The 16973-nt window shown below is 30.2% G+C and overlaps 2 protein-coding genes across 3 annotated transcripts; both read left to right on the plus strand.

Moving 5' to 3' along the window:
• Positions 1–7370: 7370 nt before the first annotated feature.
• LOC130970544 (mediator of RNA polymerase II transcription subunit 28) lies at positions 7371–11900 on the plus strand. Of its 2 annotated transcripts, none has more exons than XM_057896660.1 (4): positions 7371–8380; positions 9848–10173; positions 11072–11184; positions 11278–11900. In XM_057896660.1, exons 2-4 carry the CDS (start codon positions 9987–9989, stop codon positions 11410–11412), a joined length of 435 nt encoding a protein of 144 aa, XP_057752643.1. In that variant the 5' UTR covers positions 7371–8380; positions 9848–9986; the 3' UTR covers positions 11413–11900. The 2 variants fall into 2 exon arrangements, with proteins under 2 accessions (XP_057752643.1, XP_057752642.1); XM_057896659.1 differs by having other exon boundaries at positions 9853–10173; positions 11278–11899.
• Positions 11901–13858: 1958 nt separating this feature from the next.
• Positions 13859–14959, plus strand: LOC130966878 (protein MAIN-LIKE 1-like). Its single transcript, XM_057891701.1, has 3 exons — positions 13859–13948; positions 14006–14098; positions 14540–14959. Exons 1-3 carry the CDS (start codon positions 13859–13861, stop codon positions 14957–14959), a joined length of 603 nt encoding a protein of 200 aa, XP_057747684.1.
• Positions 14960–16973: the final 2014 nt, after the last annotated feature.

Below are 16973 nucleotides of genomic sequence, written 5' to 3' on the forward strand. Positions count from 1 at the left end.
TTATGAACTAAGTCTAACCAAATTAAATTATAAGACTTAGAATATAATAGTTATAACTGATTTTTGCTATGTTAAACTAACTTGATTATACTTGATTAATAAAAATATTTGGATATATAGTATTATTTTTTTCTTTAGGTTATTCAATGTATTTAATATCAATATTATTTTTTTTAATAAATATAGATGAACTAAAAAGACAATCTTACTTGCCTTATATATAACGACTTTTTTAGTTCTTTCTTATATAATAGTATTTAAATACAGCATAAACATTTTGCTTTAAAAATATTTTTATAATATATGATTGAGATTTGCCTTTAATTAACGAATATCAGATAAAATTAATTTATTGTGAAATTCTATATTATCCTTAAAAATTTAGCACAATAAATTTAATACTTATACTTTAAAATGAGTTTAGTTGATAAAATTAAAATATAAGTAATATTGTTCTTGCTCAAATTTTTATTAATATTATTATAGTAATACTTACTTGAGCAATTAAATTTAACTTATACTAATATTAAAATAGTTTTTTTTACCTTTTTTATTCTTTTTTAATTTTATCCTTTTTTTAAATAACTTAATAAAAATAGATTAATATTTAAAACAATTAATATTTAAAATTTTAGAAAATAATATGCATTTAGTAAAATAACATGTATTTAATATAATGGAACAAATTGAATTAAATAAGTACTATATATGTACAAGAGAAACAAAACTAAATTACAAAATAGTATTATCTCATATTATAATAATAATAATAATAATAATAATAATAATAATAATAATAATAATAATAATCCTATAAAATAAATAGACAAATAAAGGACATCGTGCCAAAAGAAGTCATCTGTTTTGGAAAAACAAAAATGAGGAAAAAAACTAACAGAGATAAAATGATCAATGAAAATTGGTTAGAAAAAAAAAAAAGAAAAGTAAAAGGTGTATCAAAAGGAAACAACACAACACAAGTGTAAGATAGTAATTTCCTCATTCTTTCTGTGAGCTAAGGCTGCGTTTGTTTATTGTCTTTTAAATATATAGACACAGACACAAATACACAAAGAGACATATACATAAAGATACACAAATTTTTTATTGTGATTGGTGATATTGGACAAGACACACAATATAAACTAAATATCAATTTTACCCTTATATTATCACCAATGGAATAAGGACAAGAGTAAATTATTAAGGATAAAAGAGTAAATATTTGTGTCTCATCAATGTGTCTCCGTGTCTCATCTTTTTTGAAGGACACCAAATACATGTATTTTATGTATGTTTGTGTGTCACCGTGTCCTTCGAAAATCTGTGTCTTAGCAAACAAACGACGGACGTGTTCCACCGTGTCTATGTATTAGTGTCTGTGTCTCATCAAATAAACGCAGCATAATGGAACAATTTGAAAAGCAAAATCACTCAATATATTTCTATTTAATTTTATTCTTTTAATTATTTTATTATATATTTTAATGCTAAAAAAGAATGGAATATTAGTGTACCAAAAAAGTATTGTGGTACATGTGAGAATCTTCTATTAAGATATAGTCCTAAGGAGTAATAATAACAATAACAGAAAAATAAAACAAAAAAAATCACCAAAAAACACGAGAAGCAAATGCGTGGTAGGATATGAACTATGATGTCATTGAATTGAGTTGGATGGGATAGGTATTAATTGTTTTTGTTTTTATTTTTTAATTAATGTAACTTTTTTAAATAATTTACATTTATAGAAAATTGAATTTAAAATTTAAATAGATGTAATTTAAGTCAATAATTTTATTTAATTTGGATAAACTAATCTTTTAAATTAAGAAGTTAAGCATATTTTTATTATTTTTAAATTAATGATGTTCCAAAAATAAAGATGTCAAAAGAAAAAAAAAGAAGAAAGCACCTCCTTTCAATAATAATAATAATAATAATAATAATAAAAGAAGAAAGTACAGTTTGAACTATACAGCTATTGTAATGGAAGAAGCTTCTTTTAGATTTTTAATTCTTCTCAATTTTAGACAAAAATTTTGACAACTAAAATAATGACAGCCTAAATGTCTAATAAAAAATGCTTCATTAATTCATCTAAAATTAAAAATAATATAGTATTATATATATAGTGAAAAATATACCTAATGCATAAATAAATACTCGTTCTTTTGGTAATTTTTTTGGTCATTATTTTTTCTTTTATTTTTCTGTTATTGTTATTATTATTTCTTAGGACCATATCTTATTTTATTCTTCCTGCACAACATTATTGGCGTCATATCCCTTTAATCACACAGCATTTAAACCATACTAACAAAACAAAAGCCCAATACCATAGACCAAAGAATTTCTTCGAACCCACAAGATTACTCATATGATTACCAACTAATCCTCTATTAATTTCATCGACAATTTCTACAAATTCTGCGAATAGAACAGCACTTTACAGAATGGTTGACAACATCACAACACGGGTCAATCCCTTCGTATAGCTACATGATTTCAGCAGCTGAAAAAAAAATTTCTTTCAACACAGTACTACAGTAGCATTACCCACAATAAATTTGATCACCCTACACACAATAACCAAAGACACAATATTAATATAACTCATAAACATCAACCCTCAAAACGAAAGCTACAACACAAACACATGACTAACTCGCCCATTGATCCTGAGGAACCATTTCAATAATGAAAACTTCCTCTAGATTCCACTGGCTTGGAACTTCATACATCCGGACAACTTCAACCAAAAGAGACCAAGCTAGTTTGGATGGGTTGACCTCCCCCACTCGATCAACTACCTGGGTAGTACTATTTCTAACATTGGACATTGCCATTTTACAATGCTTCCATCGAGTGTGTATAATTTCTACACAAATTTCACAATGACTCCTATATATAGAGCACCAATTTTCCACTCTTGCGAACAAATACAAATTTCAAATATATTAAAATTGCGGTTTACGGTTTAAAAGATGCATGTAGTATTTAATCCTACCTCACCAGGCAAAACTTCTAATTTAGCGATCCTCCAACCTTCTCCTCAGCCAATCAAAAAAGACCAAGGTGATCTAATTGTTTTTGGGATTGCCAAAAGTTGAACCATAAGCAACAATTGTAAAACAACTACACAACAAACGCTAATACCCATCTACACTTACCCGGTATAAAGCTTTGGGAAGGACACGTGCAGGCAACGTGAGTATCCAGGTGTCAATACGTTAGCTCATCTTGGCTAGTTATACTGCTTTGTAAAGCTTTGGGAAGGACAGTGCAGGCAACGTGAGTATCCAGGTGTCAATACGTTAGCTCATCTTGGCTAGTTATACTGCTTTGCTAATTGCTATTTTATATATATACGAGTGTCACACTCAAATATAAATAATGACTTTAGAATTTTGGTCTCTAACACATCAAATTCGTCTTCGTAATTCTTTTTTCACAGTAAAATTGTGATTCAGCCCTATCAAAAATACAGAAGGTTTTGGTTGACGAAAATCAAAGAACCACAAGAGCCAAACTCTCTGATCTCAATCATACTCTCGAATGAAAAAACGCTTCTGCGCTCTTAGTTATATTTTTTAATGATTTAACATAGATGATCTTGAGGCTGAGAAATCCTAAAATTTTCAACTAAAATAAAAATTTCATTCAATCAAATGATAATAAATAATTTTATTGAATTAAATTATATTAATGTGATCATTAGATTATAAAGAATGCTAGAAAAATAAATAAATAATATTTTAAGAGTATAGAAATATTAAATTGTCATTTTAATTTACTTTTTGAATCAACGATAATAAATATCTTAAATTAATTAAATTTTTACAAAAATTATACACCTAAAATTATTTTATTTTTTCAAAAATCTTTTGAAAATACAATGGTTCAATAAGAGGTTGACTATTGAGAATTGAATATAATATTTTTAAATTCGTATTTTCAATAAAAAGATGTACTTAGTTCTATCCCTCCTAAATAATTCTATATTCACTATTACTTATCCATCTAAATAATTCTAATATTGATAGAATATTATTTTTAGATGCAAAAAATTTAAAATATATTTATTCTATTTCAAAAATTAATATTCATATTTAACTTAGAATTCCAACAAATATGACAAAAAATATTATATTTTTTAGTTATTAAAAAATTAAAGTAAAATATCTATAAATATATTTTTGTGCTTTAACTTTAGATTTTTTAAAAAAATTTGGCAAGTTAATGGAATCAAACCATATTTCTGTAACATATATAAGAATGTATATTACACATAAATAAAAAAAATTAGGTTTAGTAAGAACAAATACATAAATTAAAATAAAATTTAGAAAAATAAGAACCAATAAAATATTGAAAGAAAGAAATATAAATAGAAGAGAAACAAAATTATTAGATGGAAGAGAAATAATTTAATAAATTTTATGTGTATATAAAAGAAGAATAAAAAGAAGATATACAGTACTTTATTTAATTTAGCAAGATTTATGGAAATAAACACATAGAATAAGAGAATAAAAAATGATAATAAAAAGAAGCTAAACATCTAAATTAATATCAAAAAATAAAAAACAATAAAATAATAATAATCTATCATAATCTTAATCTTTTAATATAATTAATGAATAATAATATAATTAATCTATCATAATCTTAATATAATCTTTTAATATAATTAATTTTAATTAAATAATCAAATAAATTGAATATAAATATATCTAATCTAATCATATAAAAAATAATAAATTTTTTACAATATATATATATATATATATATATATATATATATATATATATATATATATATTGGGAATAAAATATCACTTTCAGGAACGGATCTATGTGTGATTTTGTGGGGGCAATTGCTCCATTGAATTTTTAAAAAACTAATAATAATTATATATGTGCATAGAGAATTGTCCCTATTATAATAATTTATTTGCCCCCACACTTCAAAAAAAATTATGTGTAAGAAATATTTATATTATATAAATTCAAAACGAATATTAATAATAACTAATAAAAATCTAATTATTTAATTACCTAAAGTTAAGCTTAACTTTTTAAATATAAATAAGATTATTAGTATTTAATATTTTTTATAATATATATAATTTATTTATTTATTTATTATTTTATTTAATTTAATTTTGTTTAATTTATACATACATATAATATTGTTTTCGTTAAAAAAAAGTTTACTATAATATTATAAAATGTTAACTTTTCAATTAAATATCAAAAAATTATTTAATATTTATTTAATAGAAAAAAATATATTATTTTGTCTATATCTACATATAAAGATAATTGTGGTTGTTTGATTTGAATTTTTATTTTTTTCACAAATATTTTGTCTTTCTCGTATAATTTTAGAAAAAATTCGGACATCAAAATAAAAAATTGTCAAAATTTTAATTTAGTTCATTCGAGTTATATTTTTTATAAATTTTTTAGCTATTGAGTTATAATTTTTTTGTATCATATAAAAAATAATCAATATAAATATAATTTGACAGATATTAAATGCTTGATTAGACACAAATATTAATAATAAATGTAGCTCATGTAATATTAGCGAAATATTGAAATAAAAAAATTTAACTAAATTACTATACTTTTAGATGTATTAATTATATTTATTTATTAAAAATTTGATTAGCTAATATACTCTAAAATTTAAACATCTAAACATATTAATATTAATATTTTTTATTATTTTGCTATATTATTTTGCCCCCACTTCTAAAATTTTCTGGATCCGTCACTGATCACTTTAAAATGAAATTATTATTATTAATGACATATAAATATTAAAATTATATTAATACATTAATAGAAATATATTATTATAATAAAAAATTGCAAGAATTAAAATAACTGAAATTTATTAACTTTAATTAGTTAAATTAGCATAAAATAAGAAAGAGATGATTAATCAGATTAAATAAATTAAAAAAATATTACTCAACAAAGTAAATATCACAATAATTATATTACTAATTGAAAAATGATCTATTTAATCAATTCAAATTTTTATTGAAAATAGAGAACTAAAGATTATCAATGAATAAAAATAAATAGGATATAATACATTAAAGAATAATTTTAGTAGTATAAATAATAAAATAAATTATTATATACAATTTTTACTTTTTACCTTATTATGATTGAAGTTAACATTAATGGTAAAAAACTAATTTTAAGTAATCCATATTTGTATTTTACAACATAATTAAAGCACAATTTGTAATTTTTTTTTTGTGATTAATCAATATTTTTTAAATTTTTTGGTTAAGTCTTCTGTGTTTTATGATTGATAAATATTTTTTATAAAACATAAATTTATGATGAGTTATTACAATCATAATTAATTAAAAAAATCAAGAAAAATTATAAAAAATCAAATAAAAGATAAAAAATAGAGTAAACATTTATTTTGAAACTAAAAATTTGTTAATTGTGCTAGAAATTCTAAAAATTTGTATCTTATTATATAATCAATTTTGTTACTCAGACACTTTAACCTTATTATTCATTTATTATATCTAAAAAAGTATATAATATCACACTTTATTTTAAAAAGATAAAACTCTTCAAATATACGGTATAATATATAATTTAAGAACAATAAAATAAAAATATTTAGAATTTTATAATAGAAAGTTTATATAATACTATATAATAATATTATCATTATGAATACTATATGATATCAAAACAAAAAACAAAAAAATACTGAGCTAATATAATATTATCAATATTATATAAATCATCTTTGTATTTATTTTTCTGTGCGTATATAATATTTAATTAACACATTAAAACATATATAATATAAAGTGATTTATAAATTATTTTATTGAATATTATAAATTAGAGTAATTTATAAATTATTATAAATTCGTATATAATTTATAATTAAATTTAATAAATTCAATTAGAATAAACAATAAATTATTTATTTTATTTCAGACTTTATAAATGAATAAATTAATTAACTAATATAATAAATTACAATTAATGTAGTAAAATTAATTAAGTAATATATATTATAATAAATTATATTAATATTTAAATATCTAATCAAATCAATTAGCTGATTGTATTGAATGAGTTAACATAATTAAATCGAAAAATATTTTTCGGAGTATGCCATGTCAACTCCATCATTAAGTGCAGACATCCGATTTATATATATATACAAAGATTTATTTGTTAAAAAAAAATCTTTAAGGGGACTCGATTCCTTTTTTGGTAATTGGGGAACTCGATTCTATTTGGTCAGAGAAGGGAGCTGGATTTATAGTTATCGAAACCCAACTAATCCTTTTTCGTAGCCCAAACGGGATTTCAAAGGCAAATCCAAACGAAACCCACTTGAAAGCTCAATATCCCCAATTGGGTCGGATGCAAAGGGAAGTCAGGGCAAAAGTCAGAACTCAGAAGTCAGAAGCACATATTGACCCAAAATGCAAAGTCAGAACTCAAAAGGAAACTAAGGCAGTACCGTCGCGATTCTGTTGTGCGGCACGGAGGAGCTGCCGAAGCGTGGAGTCGTTGGGGAAGAAGGTGGAATCGTGTTCCGCTGCCGTGCTGATTGGTGGGTTTGTGGCCCAAACTAGTGACCTGATCCAATCAAATTTCTCGAAACAGAGATCCTCTACTAGGGTTTCGGTCATTCCGCACCAGAAACTACGACTCAAAACCAATGTTTTAAAAACCGGATCGGACCGGCCGGTTGGACCAGTTCAACCGCGAAATGACAACACTAACAATCCAGTCAGGCATGTAAAACCGTTGTTTAGAAAACCATTGAGAAACCGTTAAACTGGCCAAAAATCGGCCGATCGGACCGAACCGAAACCAGCCCGGTTTACACAAAAACGGAAGCTCCTTCGTTTCTTTCTCCCTTTGTCCCTTTCTTTCTTTCATTCAGAAAGAAATCACACAAACCCAGCCAAAAAACCCTAGCACTGTAAGCCTACACCACCGTCGCAAGGAGTGGCATACTGCCGCCGTCCATCGCACTCAAAGTTCGCCATCCGTCCGTCCATCTAGCTTCCCTCGTGCTCCAAGTCTTCAACCCCTGTTCGCTGTCACCGGTCGCGGCTGCTTCCTCGAGCTCGGGGTCCGTCGTCTTTGTCTGCTCAGCCGCGCTTCCGTCGCCGTTTGTGTGCAGTTCACGTTCGGGTTTTCGTTCAGCTGTCGTCTTCGTTCGCGTTCTTCGCCGTTCACGTTCGCTCGGTGTTCACCGTTCGAGGTCGCATTCGCGTCTGGAAGCCACGTTGCTCTGCTTCAAACTCTGCGACCAACCCGTGCGCTCCTCCTAGCCGTCGAACTGCTCTCTTTTGTCGCCGCCGTGAGTTCCCTAAACCCACCACCAGACAATACACTCACACAACACCAATACTCTGCTTCAAACTCTGCAACTTCTGATTTCCATTACAATAAGTAACTATTTGATTTGGCAGTGGTTTGGATTTTTTCATAGACTGAATTAAAGTTACAATAGTTATGTTCTCTTCTCTATCACATTGATATTAAGCTTTGAATTCTCTTGTTTCGTTTTAATTTTACCACACTCAACATGTTTGATGAAATGCTTTAACCATATTTCTGGTTGGTTTTATAATTTCTAGCTTTTAGAAACTTAGTAAGTTGATTGCATGTGAAATTAGAATAATTGGATCTTAGTAATTAGGAAATTTAGCTGCACAAATAGCATCTTTGCGGAAAACATATTAGCATGATGATTCCACTTGCATTAGTGTTCTTCTGGTAAATTTTAACTGTTATTGTGAACTTGTTAATTTGCTAATTGTTCTTGTGTTGTTGTTTCTGTTTTTCTTCTGTTACTTTTAATTTTTTTGTTTTTGTTGTGATTTTCTGTTCTTGATTTAAGCTGTGATTGAAGGTTCTTTGGTTTGGGTATTCTTCACTTTGTTGTTGTGTTTTTGCTGTGATTTAAATGTTCTTTTGATTCTCTTTTTTTTCCCGAATGCCTAGTCAGTAGTACTTGGTTGACTGGTTTTGCTCACTGATTGTATTTGATGATAAATTTTAAATTGATAACTCTATTACTGCTTTACTGTCTGTTTCTGTCTATTACTGATTCACTGTTCCTTCATTGTTTTTTTTTTTGTTAATCATTGTGATGAGCTTTGTTAAAATTGGGTTGAAAACTGTTAATCTTTCTTCATTTTTCACTGTTCTAACTTCTGTTCTTATTAAAAAATTTGCAATTGGTGATCTTTTGATTTATTATATGCTTCATGTTTTCATTGTTCTGTTTTTTTGAAGAAAAAAATTTGCAATTAGTGATTGTATGATTCATGTTTTGATTGTTCTGTTATAAAAAAATTCTGTTTTCATTGTTTTGTTCATTGTTTGGTTGCACTGTCCCTGTTCTTGATCTCCGCCGACTTGCTACCCCTCCTCCGTGTTTGATTTTTTTTGTTTCAGGCTTTGTTGTGTTTTTGTTTCAGCCTCTTTTGTGTGTTTGTTTCAGGCTCTGTTGTGTGTTTATTGTGCGTTTATTGTGCAACACTATCATTTTTTGTTTTACTTTTGGACTTAGCTACATTAAGACAATATTCTCTATCTTTAACTTGTGCATTGTAATTCAATCCAGCTATTTTTAATGGAAGTATAATTATGTTAATTGTCAACAAATTTGCAGCAAGTCATTGCATATTTTGATGATTAATTACATTTAGTTGGTAATATTTTATGTAGGGTTTTAAATTTCAAAGATATTTAGGATGTTTATTTATAATTTATTTATTATTTTATTATGGAACGGTTTTTTCGGTTGAACCACGGTTAGAGCAGTTGGACCAGTAAACCAGTGACTAGAGCAGTTTGATGATCGGTCCGGTTTTCACAACCTTGCTCAAAACTACATCACTTCAATTGAAACTGCACTCTGCAATATCTTTGAAGAATCAGACTTCTTACAGGGGTAAATGGGTGATCGGCAATTAGGTGAGCAACAACAGCAGGGGGTTGATCAGCAACTAGCATCTTCTCCCGCTGCTTCTACAAAGGATGATATGGTTTCTTCTGTTATGGCTTTGGAGGCTGCTTTGCTTCCCTGTTTGCCTGCCCGTGAACTTCAAGCTATTGACCGTTCTCCCCACCCTTCCCATCAGAGTCAGTTACTACGAACCCTTTTCATTCCAACATTCCCGTACTTCTGTATCACTATGTCAAATGTTTCTGTCCTTTTTTTTTGGGTAGGGTGTAAATGATCATTAACAATTTAAATTGGGACGTGTTTTTACTGAAAAAGAGCAATTGTGATTTTTTTTTTCACAGAATAGATTGATTTTTTAACAAGCTATTCTATTTTATTGTCCTGCACTCCAGTGTTTATAAAATTTTGCACTGAGTAGAGCACCATGTGTGTCAGAAGAAGATATAGTAGTCAAGACTCAAGGAATTGCTTATATTACTGATCATCTATTCAAACTAAATTAAGAAGAAAATGTGGGTAAAATGCCTCCGAAATAATTCTTAACAGTGAAACCATTTAGGTATCGTTAGAGAGGGTTTTCTGGACATAGATACATACATATATGTACATACTACACACCAAGTCATTTAACTTTATCATTTAAGATTGTTTTTCGAACATATGTTGTAGGATATTACTGATTTGTTTCCCGTGTTCCATGTTTTCATAGTTTTGTGAATGAATATTAAATGAAACTGTGAAAACAACAAAATCTTATCTCCCACATTCACTATTTCTTTTACAAGATCCTGATAAAAAAGAAAACATAGGGAATGAAAATATTAAATGAAATGGAATTCAAATAGAGTTATTTGCAAAGCCATCTCAGTCTAAATGGAATTAGACCAAGTAATTTCACAGGAAGAAATGTGAAAGTGGGGGCTGCTAAGTGTCGATACCCAGAATTAATTGAAAATGAATTTTTGGTACTTGTCAAGAAGGGACTCAAATGGTTTTCTCATTTTGCAATGCATGATGAGATAAACATATTATGTAACCTAACTTGCTTTCATCTTTTGGATGGTTTTTTATCAGTTGATGTGGATAGGTATGCTAGAGATTTTATGGAGGCTGCCAAGAAGTTACAGCTTCATTTTATTAGTCTGCAACGTGAGGATAAGCCGACTAAAGTTGAAATGCTTAGAAAGGTATGGTGGTGACTGCAGTACTTTAATGCTCTTACACCCACTGAACGGGTTATATCATTATAGTTACTTCTCTTGTATATCTTGTTGAAGCAGGATATCACTCTCATGGAAGAAGAACTTGACAGGAAAAATGAGCTGATAAAGAAACAAGAAAGTTTAGTTCTGGAGTGGAAAAAAGAGTTGAAAGAGCAAATGGACAAACACAAGACTGAGTTGGAAAGGGTCTAGCGTAAGCTCAGGTCACCTTTGTAATACCGGCCACACATGTATTAAGTTAGCAGTTTATGTTATATATTTTATCTTCTTTTGGGGGCAAGTTTTAATTGATGATTAGCCACGCCGCAAAACATGAGTTGTTAGATGAGATGATTCAGAACCCAGTTTGTTTAATTTTGATGATGAAAGCTGAGGAGGCAGGAGTATTATGTGCTTGCTAAGTCGCAAGTCAATATGAGGAATGCAGGGATTGAATATGGAGCTCGTCAACTGGAAGATGTCCTTGTAGAATTCTCTCCCGAAAACATACAAGACTTTCGAGTCATTGAGAAATTGAATTGCACCTCATGAGAGTTTGACTTTTTAGGAAATATAACTCAACAAAATGTATTATTTGTATGTCATAATTGATTTTGGACTAGACTTTTGAAACTTCTCTATTGAATGGTTCAGTTTTCTGGAAATTGGAAATACAGCGTCGTCGGTTTTGCTATTCCGTACTGTCTCAAGAAATAAAGAAATATGGCTTATTTATCTTGTTTCATATTTTAAGTTGACAGACAAATTTTCTTTGTCAACATGACTTTGTTGATTAAAACTGAAAGTCCAGTCTTAGTATGACCAATTAATTATGGAAGAGTCTAATATGGTGAAAGTATCTAATAGTCTTTAAAAGATCAAGATGCTTAGAAAAATTTAAAATAAATTTGGGGTGGAATTGTAAATATATTAATATAAATTTTTTTGTGTAGAAGATTTACAAATTTGTTACATGTTCTTGTCATTTTTCATTTTTCATTTTTATTGGATTTAAGCTTTTTTTATTTTAGACATTTTTTTAAATAAATAATTTATTTATTGATATATATTATAAAAAAATATGTATATTTTTTATTATTTATATCATTATCATTTCTAATGAGATAAATAATAAAAAATAAAAAATATTATATGATCAAATTATTTTTATAACCAAATTCAATTAAGTTTTTTTTATATGTCTTTTCTTTTTTTTATTAGACCAATTAATTTTATTCAAAATAATAAAATTTATATTACATCAATTTAAATTTATTTTTCCATCCATTCCAATTCAAATTATTGTAATAAATAAATAAATTATTGATATATAATTCTTAAAATATTTTAAATTTTAAAAAGATATGTGTATTAATAAAAGAAAAAATGTAAATATTTCAAAAAATATCTAAATAAATAATTACTTTAATTAATTTATTAAAAAATTCTTATTAACAAAAATTTGTCAACCTATATTTGTCAAACTATATTAAAAAATTGCAATTTCTTTTTTTTATATAAGTAAACTCTTTCTGGAATTTTAATATTTTAAAATAAACATCAAATTTTAATTTTTAATATAATTAAATAATTTTAAAAATAAAATAGTATTTTTGTTTTTCAATACTAATACTAAAAATATTATTTTTTTGTAATATTAAAAAAATATTTAATCTTTCAAAAAAAAACAATTAAAAAGATGTTAGTCCATATGCTAGGCTGCGTTTGTTTCTGAGAACAGGACATGACAAGACTGAATAGGACAGGACAAGACACTGATGGACAGAGACACAAAATTTTGTATTCTTGTATTCTGTTTGGTGATAAACTAGAACAAATTATGAAAATCTAATTTATTCTCATTTAGCTCCAGAAAATCCACTTCGAGTGCAGGAAGGTCGGAATCCAACAGCATCTGCAGTTCTTTCTCAGCCTCTGAATCAGATTTTTGCTCAGGTCCTTCAATTTTAGCCAGAAAATACCTGAAATCACAGAAAAACACACAAACTCATAGTAAAGTCTAGAAATGTGATTTTTGTATAAAAACTAATAAAAATATATTAAAAAGATGACTAAACATACTAAAAATTACCTAAAAACAATGTCAAAAAGCGTATAAATTATCCGCTCATCAATGACCCACGACCCGCAATAAAAACAATGAATTCATTATGTTTTTTATACCATTCAATAAATCATTTAACTAATTACTAATCCACTGCAACCTTTTTAATTAATAGTTTAATATACTGCAACTTCTGACCACCTCCTAATAGCCTTTCAGCTTTTGTCTCCCACAAGTCTGACCCCATCTGTTAAATCATATGTGGAACAAGCATGTTGGAGTCATCGGACAACAAATAGTTATGCAACACGTGTTTTCTACATGTGTATAACTATATGTGTTTCTATACTGTAGCAAAACCTTGTTAATATGTTAGTACATAGAGGTAGTGTAGTGTGTAGGATTTTTTATTTAAATAAATAAAATAAATGTAATAATTACCAAAATAAATAATTATAAAATTAATTACCGATTTAAATTAATTAATTACACTGTAAACGAGATGACACTCCATGTATATCGTTTACAGTGTAAACGAGATAAGACACGTCAGCATAATACATGTATATCTTGTTTACACTATAAACGACATACATGCATGCCTATCTCGTTTACAATGTAAATGAGATAAGGCCTGTCTACGCCTATAAGAGGAAGTCATTCACAGCATCATTTCGGGCCCCAGTTTGACTTTATTAACCATTTTTTCCTATCTTTTAACCCTTTTTCACCCTATTTTAGAATCACACTGTGATGGCAGGCCAGGCGGGGAATGACGGAGACATCAACTGGCTGAACGAGATGTCACATTATGCCGGGGCGTCTGACTTTGACGTTAGTTTTGTTTTGTTTGTTTAATCTAAGTATGTGGCCATGGTTAGGGTAGTTGCGAAGAAAAAGAACGTAGTTTGCAGCTTTAGTAGTAGGTCTCTAGGAGGAACTTAGAGCTCTATTTCCTTGTGGAAGGTTGTTACGAAATAATTATTAGTTTCGAACTGTATTTTTCTTGTATTAGGTTGTTACCGTTTATAACGTTCTAGTTAGGGTTTGGTTAGTATGCAATTTGTAATCTAGAAATGTATGTAAGTTAGAAACATAGAAATATGTTCGTAAGTAGAAGTAGATGTAATTTATAAATGAATATTTATTTAACTGTAATTTTTTGGTATATAATAGTAAATTGACATATTTACGAAACTAGAGGAAATTGTCAGAAATAAATAAGAAATCATTTTATGCTTATTTCTTTATAAGGCTGATTTTTTTATTTTTCAGAGGCCTCGCCTTCTACTGCCCCGGCGAGTTAGCCATACCCTTCCTCCACTCGGCGCCATCGTCCCGTATCTGGCTAAGGCCAGATTCAGCGACACGGTGCTGCTCAGGGACTTCACTCTTGACAATTCCCTAATCTCGGCACTTGTAGAGCGATGGCGTCCGGAGACGCACATGTTTCATCTCCTGTGGAGTGAGGTCACTATCACTTTGCAGGACATGGTGTACCACCTAGACCTACGCGTACATGGTAACCCCGTTGGGGAGTGCTTCCGTGACTTCGGTAGGTGGTACCACACAGAGACGTGGGCGATGGTGGAGCAGCTGTTGGGTGCCAGGCCTTTGGTGGCAGCACAGCAGGCTGCGCAGAGGAAAGAGTCCTTCACGCTCAAGCTTGTGTGGCTACGGGAGTATGTCCGCTAGATGGCCCCCGATAGATGACCTGGAGACCCTCCAACAGTACGCCAGGTGCTATATTGTGTTATTGATAGGAGGATATCTGATGACTGACAAGTCCAACAACCTGGTGCATCTGCGATGGCTCCCTCTTCTCCGGGACTTCGGGGAGTGAAGGGCATTTTCTTGGGACCGGCTGTGTTGGCCTAGACGTACTAGTCACTTTGTTCGGTGGCATAGCGGGGCATCACGAACATCACCGGCTGCACTTTGCTAATGATGCCCGAGATTTATCAGAGATTTTTTCAGTGGTGTCCACCAGATAGAGGGATCTACCAGTATCCTCTGGCTATGAGGTAACAAATGTTTATTTATGTATTTGATTTAAATATTGTTGTCCATTCTTATGGGATGTTACTTAACGAACTATATATATTCTCTTGGAATGTGTCAAGTTTGTTGGATTGCAGCAGTAGAGCAGGGATCAGCATGATGCCAAGGTCCTACATTGGAGGGTTTCGATTGACCGATTACGATTCGATGAGGTTAGTCATTTAATAAAAGATATTATAAGCTTTCGATTATATTATATGTAGAAAACAAGTCAGTTTATAAGTGGTTTGTGGAATATAGTTATTGTATACCTATATTTTTCCAAGCTACATTGGGTGGCTGTCTATTATATCTATAACCTTTTGTTAGAGTTTGCATGGAGAGTCTACTGACAATGGTCATGAGACATGGTGGGTGCTAGACAACTGTGCGCTCCACCAACCCTCCGAACCTCCCTGAACACAACATAACAGTATTGCTTCAGCCATATCTCAAACCCACGTAATATATCATACAGAAGTACTCAAAAGCACAATTAAAGTCGAACTTACCAGTATCTGAGGTTCTGCCGAAGGGCCACACGAAGGCTCCATTAACACCTATTGTCAGCTTGATAGCACTGCACATGGTACTTTAACCGGTCCGATTCGATAACCCGGTACTCAGCACTCCTGCGGATACTGTAGTTCTTCACACCCTGAACATTGCCTCTCAGCTTTTGAACCTGTGGCCAACCCGAAACTCTAGCCCGCCATCTAGGTGGTAATCCTCTTCACCCGTGTCAGAAAACGGAGTCCTCTCATGCATGGCGTCCAGATCCAGACTGTGATAGTGACTTGGCACCGTCGATAGCGTCGGAATTGGGTGAGGCGGAGGCAGCACATGGCGCACCATAGTCTGGGCAGGCGTCTCCGGCACAAACTCATCCTCATCGCCACCTTCGGAAGAATCACTGTTCGCACTATCCGCCACGTAATCTTCATCCGACTCCTCCTCACCCTCATCCGCCTCATCCACTGGAATGGCGACATGAATGGGCGATGGTGCGAGAGGTTGGTCGTCCTGTACATAGGTCGAGTGTACAGAACCACCACGACCACTATCTCCCACATCGGCGGAAAGCTCCATTACCTATTCCGTCATGATCCTCCCATGGATGTTGAATATCAGTTGCACATGCTCATCCCCTTGAAATCAGAATAGTCGAAACCGGAAGATTCCGTTACCCATGGGTGCCAGCAACCTGTACCCTACCCTTCCGATCTCCCTCACTGCTGTACCACCGAGCTTGCTCAATATCAAACTCTTCAAATCTGACAACGTATTCACACGCTGAGTTCAAAATAATATCGGATTCTCGCACTCAAATGTCACCTCGTTATCGCCATTTCTCATATGACAATTGGGATAAACAAGCTCAACTATGTATACACTATATCTGGCCATTGTACACTTATTTTCGTGAGAAAAACGAAACAGAAAAAATGATAGGAAATATTTGTGGAGAATGCCAAGGGTTGCACATTCTTTTATAGTCACATCGAATTTGTCTTCTTCTATCTCGTTTACAGTGTAAACAAAATATACACGTGTCATGCTGACGTCTTTTATCTCGTTTACACTGTAAACGAGATGACAATCGAGATACATGAAATGTCATCTCGTTTACCGTATAAACAAAATAAGGTAAAAAAATTTAAATCGATAA

The sequence above is a fragment of the Arachis stenosperma genome, chromosome 3, assembly GCF_014773155.1.
Source record: "Arachis stenosperma cultivar V10309 chromosome 3, arast.V10309.gnm1.PFL2, whole genome shotgun sequence".
Taxonomy (NCBI): domain Eukaryota; kingdom Viridiplantae; phylum Streptophyta; class Magnoliopsida; order Fabales; family Fabaceae; genus Arachis; species Arachis stenosperma.